At 44.6% G+C, this 9,216-nt stretch overlaps 1 protein-coding gene across 1 annotated transcript in view; it reads right to left on the bottom strand.

Annotated features, from left to right (window-relative positions):
- Nucleotides 1–3,210: 3,210 nt before the first annotated feature.
- LOC115263769 (delta-1-pyrroline-5-carboxylate dehydrogenase, mitochondrial) overlaps nucleotides 3,211–9,216 on the bottom strand; it is a 33,572-nt gene continuing 27,566 nt past the window's right edge. The window contains exon 7 of the mRNA XM_062846785.1: nucleotides 3,211–4,860. Coding sequence (XP_062702769.1) covers nucleotides 4,745–4,860 — 116 coding nt within the window. The 3' untranslated portion in view covers nucleotides 3,211–4,744. The remainder of the gene's footprint in view (nucleotides 4,861–9,216) is intronic.

Genomic DNA, 9,216 nt, shown 5'->3' with positions numbered 1-9,216 from the left:
TGAAAAGCATGACGATGTTGATGCTTTTTGGTTAGGTATAATAGCCTTTTTGATTTGTATTACATTCATCTGCAAGTAGTATATTTATGTATGTTGACAATGTTATTATGGATTCGGTTGGAAATCAAAAAACTTGTTTTGAGAAAAATATTTTTGCTAATTTTGGATTGTTTACAACATACATCGGAAGTGACGTATATCATGATAGTGCATCATTGAACGCACACAGCGCTCTACACCCGGTACTGAAAAAAAGTGTCGCTAGTCGAAAAGTGTCGCTAGTCAAAACGTCGCTATTCGATGCTGGCGCCATAATACTGTATTGAATATCTTTATCCTGTCGATAGCTTTGGCTGTGCCCGTTCACCATAACTCTTTGTTTCTAACTAAAAAGAAGCTTTTTCGAGATGCTGTCTTATAAACCTTTTCTACTTCGCCTCCTAAATTGATTTCTCCCAGAGTTCCCCAATGATGTCGACTTTTCTCATGTTTATTTCGTTTTGTGCAATATAAAACGTGACAACCTATTCGGCCCAACGACCCTTTCGGCCTAACGACCCATTCAGCCTAACGACTCTTTCGGCCTAACGACTTTTCGGCCTAACGACTTTTCGGCCTAACGACCCTTTCGGCCTAACGGCATTTGGCCTAATGGCCTTCGGCCTAACGGCATTCGGCCTAACGGCTTTCGGCCTAACGGCCTGCTCCCCACCCGAAACCCTTACGCAGTTTTGCACACCGTCCATCGTTGCTTTAATCAGTCTAGTCAGCTTCCCAGGAAAGCCGTTTTCGTCCATGATTCTCCATAGCTCTGCGCGGTCGATACTATCGTATGCCGCTTTGAAGTCGAGGTTGGTTGAGGTGAAAGTCGAGGAAGTTGAGGTGGTGCGTTTGGACCTGGTATTCACGGTATTTCTGGAGGATTTGCCGTACGGTAAAGATCTGGTCCGTTGTCGACCGGCCGTTGATGCAGCCGGATTGATAACTTCCCACGATCTCATTTGTTTTAGGTGACAGACGACGGAAGATGAAGATCTGGGATAGCATTTGTAGGCAGCATTCAAAATAGTGATCGCTCTGAAGTTCTCACATTCCAAATGATCGCCTTTCTTGTGAATGGGGGCAGATTACCCTTTCCTTCCACTCCTCCGGTAGCTGTTCGGTTTCCCAGGTCCTGACTATCAACCGGTGCAGACAGGTGGCCAACTTTTCTTGATGAGTTCAGCTGCGATACCATCCTTACCAGCTGCTTTGTTGGTTTTGAGCTGATGAATGGCATCCTTAACTTACTTTAGCGTGGGAGTTGGTTCATATCCGTCGTCCGCGGCACTAGCGTCGTCGTTTCCACCGTTACCTTCATCTCCCGTGTCTACGTTCTCCACGCCATTTAGGTGCTTGTCAAAGTGCTGCTTCCACCTTTCGATCACCTCATGTCCGTCTGTCAAGAGGCCCCTGTCCTTATCCCTGCATATTTTGGCTCGCAGCACGAAGCCGTTGCGGGATGCGTTGAGATTCTCGTAGAACTTGCGTGTTACATGGGAACGGCACAGAAGTTTTATTTCCTCGCACTCCGCTTCTTCCAGGCGGCGTTTTCCCCCCCGAAAGAAGCGAATCTGCTGTTTCCGCTTGTGTCTGTAACGTTCCACGTTCTGCCGGGTCCTGATGTCGATAATACCGTCCGTCAATCAGAACGTGGTCGATTTGCGATTCCGTCTGTTATGATGAGCTAAGGTTAACGATAAGGGAGCCGGTGTTGAAAATAGGTACTACGTATGGCCATGTTTTTGGAGACGGCGAAATCAATGAGTCGTAGGCCGTTTTCGTTCGTCAGCTGGTGGGCGCTGAACTTTCCAATCGTCGGTCTGAATTCATCCTCCTGGCCTACCTGAGCGTTCAGGTCTCTTGTGATGATCTTGACGTCGCGGCTTGGGTAGCGGTCATACTCGCGTTCGAGTTGTGCATAAAATTCATCTTTGTCACCATCAGTGCTTCCGGATCCTGTCCAACACACCTCCTGCAGCGCTATGATGCCCATCCCACGGTCCTTCAGTAGATCGACGAGTATGCGGGTGCTCCCGATGAAGTTGAGAGATCGGCAATTCCACGTATCGAGTTTCCAATCGAAAATCCTTTGTGTTCGCTGGGGTCATTGACGTTGGTCTCGGTTCGTATTATTCTGTTGCTGAATTTTTGTTACAATGTTTTTTTTTTACGGCTGGCTCTCGGACGTCGATCAGCAGCTCCTAACATGGGGATCAGACCCTGTTGTGAGCCGCTCATCCTGGAGAACAAACGCTCATGTGTTCAGAAGCAAACCTCTCCACCCATGTCAGCCAAAGACCAAAGATCCCGCCGAAGTTGGTTACCCGAGCTTCCCTAAGGTTGCTCACAACCCGACCGGTGCCACGCGGAGGTACGGATAGGAGTTGCTACATAGAGGCTAATGAATCTCAATTGGATCTGAATTGCGCGACATACCCAGCCTTTACCGTGCTATCTGACACTTGATAAGTCCTTTTTATTTGAATAAATGATTTTTGTTTGAACCACAAATTAGTAAGGTTGTAACTTATCAGATGACGACCGTGACAGGACCTGTCTAACCTTCGATCCATCGTTGACCGAGCTTCACGAAAATCACCTAGGTATTCCCCGACGAACGACTCCTCCAGGAGGTTCTTCTTCTCTCCATATCTTCAAATGAGTCCTGTGAAATTGTACTTGTCCTTAAACACTGATGTTTATTTTTAAGGAAGAAAGATTTTTAGAAGTTCTAGTTAAAACAACTAATCCCAAGTAACATTTTTCAGTCAAATATACTAGAAGGCGTTCTTAGAACTATCATAAAACCATAATCAAAGACATTAGGTTTTAGAACAGTTCTCAGAACCTCTTCAAGAATAATTGGTCATCAAAATGTTACTTGCAATAGTAGTTGCGTCGCTTTTATTGAGCCGAGAATAAGGTGAGACTATGCTGCATCCAAAATTTTATGGCTACGTATGAAGCTTTCAAGATAAACGAGTGAAAGCTTCGAATATATCCAAGGTCACATGTTCCATTTGTAGCTTGAAGGAAAGATGCCATATACAGTAAAAAACTCTTAGCTGGAAGGAGAAGATACCATAATTTATAGAACAGTGAAATGAACGGATGGATAAACATTTAGACTTTTCACAACGTTCATATGCACAACTGAAAGACCCACTATTCCACTTTCAAACATTTATTAACTTGATTTTCGCCCGTCTTGTACGCTAGGTTTTTTTTTATCTCAGTTTGACCAAACCGTTCCATTGTTGGGTGATCCCATTAGTAATGATTTCTTCATACACACACGCACAATCAACGGTAGGTAAGCACTTGAATAGCGGACATATCCCGGAGTCCATGCATCGTTGTGTGGTGGCTCCGGTAGCAGCAATACACTGTCCACTACACGGTAGTTACCAAAGGAATCTTCTCTGCAGTTCAGTTGCGGCGGCACGTTTGCCGAATTTCGATCGTTCTCATCAGATGTTGCTGCTGTCTGTATATAAGTTTATCTAGTGTGTGTGCCTTTTTTTTTGGTAAAACGTGGTAATGGCAAATGGAATATGCGTAAAAATGGCGGGAACCGAATTTTGAGTTGCATATTTGACATTGACTGTTTGAGTGATTGACATTTTGTATTTCCAACAAAACTACTACTGAATTCGGTTACTATCGTTTCTTTAAATTGGTTTTGTGACATTCTCCATTGATAGGGTTTATTTTCATTCCAGTAACAACAGCTATTTTGTTTTTCTTTATGTGTTCTATAGCGTATGGGTTATATACTTCTGATACTGTTTCCATCCAATAAAAAATAATTTCCTAGTTTACATAGAAATTATCTCCTCTCTTCATCATATTGTCAATGGTATGAATTTATTGATGGCAATATAAAAGCTCTGATAATCAGAATTGCAAAAATAACTAAAAGCTGGAAATTGGATAACAATGTGAATAAGAGCAAAGTAAGGTCAGAAAAAGACAGGCTAATTCGGAAACATATGCAGGGGACAGAGGTAAAATGTTCATATTTAAGATTTGGAGACACGTAATGTAAAATAAGTGACTTGTGACTTGGATTAACTTAAGTGCGGATAGTGTCGTAATAGCATTTCAGGTTTTACGATGGTTTTAATAACTCTGATTCGGAATATTCCTCAGGCTTACGAATTGTGGTGAAACTAGGAATGTTACCTAAAAGCAACATTTCAAAAGTATGAAAACACCGAAAAATTACTTCAATAGTAATCATTTTGGTTTTATCGTAGTTTTATACACCACTGTTTGCCTTTGAACCAGTTTTAAAACCATGATAAAACCCGAAACGCTACTCGGGATGTGTAATATTAGTACGGTCTGTTAAAAAAAAGTACGAAAAGGATTACCTAAAGTGAAACTCTAATCGAGAATCGGATATCACTTGGCTTCTCAAGCATGCATGATTGGGAGCCTTATTTGTTTTATCGAGACTATTAAACAATACTTCTATAGAAATGGGTGCACTATGGTGCGTCTCTAGCAGCAATAATTTCGTTCGTGATTTGCTTAGAGAAAATTATAAAGTAACAAGGGAAACAAACGATCTACGGAAAAATTCAAAAGGGATAACGATGTTCCAAAGGATAGAAGAAATTCTTTCAAATCACATCTACGGGATGCTACGGGGAGTGCACCGCGAGATAAATGTATGCTCAGCTGACGGCCTCGCTGCTTATTCGCGCATATACTGATAGTCGACCTCGTTCAACGGGACGAACGTTTCCTTGATGGACTGCGGGGTTGACCACCGGAGGACGTAGTGTGGACCGCCGGCCTTGTCGTTGGTTCCTGAAAATAGGTAATAACAATGAATGTTAATTAGAATAATAAAAAAAAAAATGTTTCAAACTTCGTGTAATAATTAACGGAATATCATCGAGAAAATTTCTGCTGCTATTTTTAAAACACTGCAATTATGCAAGTATGAAAGGCAGATTCAGAGGTTTGTATCGATGGAGCCTAAACAGATAGATAAAGGACTTCAATACACGCAAGACCTATCTACTCATAAATGCATAATATACATGCCGCTGAAGCACATATAAGCATGGATCGGAATGATTTGTGGAGGTTTTATGTAGCTGTCAAGGGTGTGCGACACTAGATTGAGCCTGGGTGCATCTATACACACAATTCCTGCACGAAGCTTGGAGCACCTGTCCGTTCTCTCGAATTCGCACGAATAGTAGTGGCATTTCCCTAACCTCAAATCTACCTATTCAACAACTATAATTATTAAATTTTCTGTATAAATTAGCTTGTAATTTGTTCAGAATGACGAAATTAGCTATTCACGCCCATTTCCAATTTGATTATGATCCTACTGCAATGGTAAATTTCAGAGTCGTTGAACAGGTAAAATGCGAGGTTACGGGACACCTCTGAGGACCGACAAGACTGCGGTAATTCATTGGATCGTCAAACAGTTTACCGGAACGGGCCTAGTATTCGAGGTTCAAAGGCAGCTTTGTATGTTTTGCTTCTTCCATACCGTTTGTCTCCACCAGTATATTGATGTGGCCAAGCTAATCTTAAACACGCCGCTGTGACGCCGTACCCGAATGTAGAGGTGAGGATCTGCAGCATAGACTTGAACCCATTTTTCTTATCCAATTTTCTGTTCCAGCAGCGAACAGACTGGCGTATTTCGTAGATGCTATACTGAAGTCTGCAATCTATCCGTTGGCCTACCTACCAGATATTGCAGATAGACCGTCATAACATCCAGTCCAGATGCTGAACGATCAAGTCGTGCTTTGACGTCACTGACTATGAACAACGTTCGGAATGTTTCATGACTAGTTTTAGGGGGGCAACCAATTCACCAACGTCGGCTTCGTATAGCCACGCATATCTTTGTGCTATACTGTTGTAACTAACGGAGGTCACTCCAGCAGCTACTGTCGGCTTGAGAAGAGGGTCACAGAAGGCGATCCTTCCCAGTGCTAATAAGACTCTGTTTAGACCACACATTGCTTCAGTCATTTTCTTATCGCAATCTGACCTCATTTCTGCGGTGTCCCTTTCTCTTTTAGCCAGCCCAACTGCTTTTCGGTCCACGGTTCAAATGAAGTCTTTGCCGTCTAAATGAACTGGGAGTTCTTCGGCATATGGGCAATGATCCTCAGGTAGATCTTAGGTTGCATAGCCGATGACCGGTACTTCACCTGCCCGAGTCTTCGCCAGAAGCTTTTCAACGGCGGAAGGTTACCCATTTTGGGGTTAGGGCTCGCCTTGGTGTCTAGGTGACTTCGGATTTGGGGTAACCACGGTTTATGGTAAAGCCTCGGAATTTTATGTGAGGGATTCCAGGTATTATATTATTTCTCTAATCATCTAGATTTAGCTTATATATGTGTCCTTAAATTGCTACACACATAATAGAGACACAGTAGATATTTCACATAGGACTTTACTAGTGCCGATCACTTTGACAATTGACCGTTTCTATCTCTTTAGTCAATTGAGGATCTCCAAGAAAAACCTCAGATCTGAAACCTAAACTAGCAAGCATAATGCAGGTCACAAACAACCCTATTTTGGTTCTGGCGGATATCAATGGTTACCATCCAGAATTGTTTGGCTTGGTCATTCTTAACGATGGCTCGACAACCTTCACCAAAGACCCAAGAAGTTCTACCAAGCATAGTCAATCGATTTCAATGGACCACAGACCCTTTTTAGAAATTCCACACATTATGAAGCAACTCTGTACAAGCGACACAGTACCGTTTCTAGGAGTGCCTCGAGCACATCAGGAACGACGCCAATAAGTTCCTGATTATGGTATGTATACAGGTCGGCTACACGACCGGGCGGACTACCATCAGCAAGGACCTGAAAGAGGGCCTGCTGAAGCTCTGCAAATCGCTGGCTCTGGCCATGAAGGAGTATAATCTCCTGGTCGACGAGCAGAGTGCGGCTGATGCGAGCAAAAAGGAGCGGACCACCCAAACAGACAGCTTCCTCTTTACAACACGAAACCATGCAACTCTCCGGAGCCGTAATGGAGTGGTCAAAATGCCATACGGCTCGAACTGGATGGTCGAAACTTGCAGAGGAGACGCGGCACAAGAAGCGTCTGCCGAGACAGACGAAAAGCCATAGAGGAAATAGGGGACGGTCAGCGCGAGTAACCAGGCTACCAAGTCGGTTGCAAAACGTGCAAGGGAAACCAAGCCCCAAAAGACCAACCCTAAGAGGAACGGTGGCCAACCGGACCAAGGGAGAGAACCCTTGGATTACAAAGAAGGTTGTGAGAAAAGTGAAGTCAGCCCGCAAACGTGAACGGAGCAACGCGCTGATTTTCAAAACCGAGGCAGACACCTACGCCGAGGTACTGAGGGCCATGGAGCCGAAAATCGTCTCTCAACGCTGGGCACGGATGTAAAAAGCGCCAGAACTGGAGATATTGAAGACTGAAGTAGGAGACGGCCAAGTAAAGCGAAGAAATTTATACACAAGAACAAATTTTGTTCTTTTCGACAAAATGAAACACATAGTCCTAAAGAGATTGCTCAATGTTAGTGAAATGCCATGTGCCATTTTCTGAGCTGTAGAAACGAAGAGCCTTATGCTCTGCATAAGTGGATGCTGCAAACGTAGGCGACAAAAGATAGGAACGGTAGACAATGATTTTATTGCCCTTTTCCGACTATACCAGTTGGCTAGTATGTCTGAAATAGACGTAAAAACTTCAGGAACGGTAGCCCGAGTTTAAAGCCTAGTTCGGACTGGAGGGTATACGTTGGATACACGCACAGTGACCATTTGGCAATTTGATACAGGGTGGAACACGGAGCAAGACGGCCACAGCCAAAGGTCATCGACCGCCATCGGGGATGGCTGACCTCGCGCTTCGATAAGTCGGTATTTGTGAAGCGATTGCATATGAAGAGTAACATCGACGATCTATCCCAGCGATGATCTAATCGGAACCCTAAGCCGTGCATATGACGCCGCTAAGGCGATCCCTACCCAGAAATGGATGCATACCGGTATACTGAAGGTGTCCAGAAATCGCAGAGCTCCGCGCATCCTGTCTAAGAGCTAGAAGAAGGATGCAAAGAGCTCGCACCGATGAGGGTAGAATGGAGCGAAGTGAGTCCTACAGGGAGGCTAAACTGGCAACAAAGAGATTAAGGTACGTAAGCGGGGATGCTTCGAAAATCTCTGCCAGGCAGCCAACGGCAGCTTGTGGTGATGCCTACAGAGTAGTCACGGCCAAGACGAAGGGCGCGTCAGCACCCCCAGAACGTCCCCCGAGATGCTACAGAACATCGTGGAAACGTTATTCCCGCGCCACCATGGCTTTAACCTTCCTCCATCAACTCAGTCCACGCACTACCTTTGGCATTCCAGATTACCCTCTTGGTCCTGGCTTGCGCAACTTGAAATTCTTCCAGTTTAGTAGGCTTCGCGAAGTCATTGGTGCCAGCCTACCCAGAGCCCTTAGGTGCTTGCGGTCAACTTTGATAGGCCGATTATAGACCGTGTAATTCCACCATGGAACCCTATTTAAACCACTATTATGATCTGCCTTTGGGATGTGATGATCAGCTACTTCACGGATTAACGTTCTCCACTCGGTAGGAGTCAGTGCGCCGTAACCGTCAGGACATCTCGATAGAAGCCGTCCCAATCTGTCTTTTCAATATTCCAACTAAGTCTTGACGCGGCCGATAATCGGGAGGTCTACGGTCTGTGAGAAGAGAATAGGGAAGTGGTCACTACCATGAAGACCATCGCCTACTCGCCATGTAAACCGACTAGCGATATCCCAGGGATCAATGGAGAGATCCACCACTGACTGAACCCCAGTGGTAGTATCTCGTCTAATCGGTCTTCCATCATTCACTATCGAACTACCTAGAATATCCAGGAACTGACGTAACCTCACGGTCAGTACAAAGCTGTGTATTTTGGCATTCGGTGTGAGGCTTGATAAACATTTATACCTAACCCCGAGATAGTTGCTGTGGGGTAGGTCGGATACCTTGGCCATGGTTTCTTCGAGGGCCATGACACAAGGTTGGCACCTGTTCGTTAGGAGCTGGATCTTGGGTAGCCTTGGGTTGGATCTCAACACGTGCGTGTTCCAATGCTGTGCAATAAACGAGTATCCATTTCCAGATAGCGGTGGAA

This window comes from Aedes albopictus, chromosome 1, assembly GCF_035046485.1.
Source record: "Aedes albopictus strain Foshan chromosome 1, AalbF5, whole genome shotgun sequence".
Classification (NCBI taxonomy): domain Eukaryota; kingdom Metazoa; phylum Arthropoda; class Insecta; order Diptera; family Culicidae; genus Aedes; species Aedes albopictus.
This window is presented reverse-complemented; position numbering and strand designations above follow the sequence as displayed.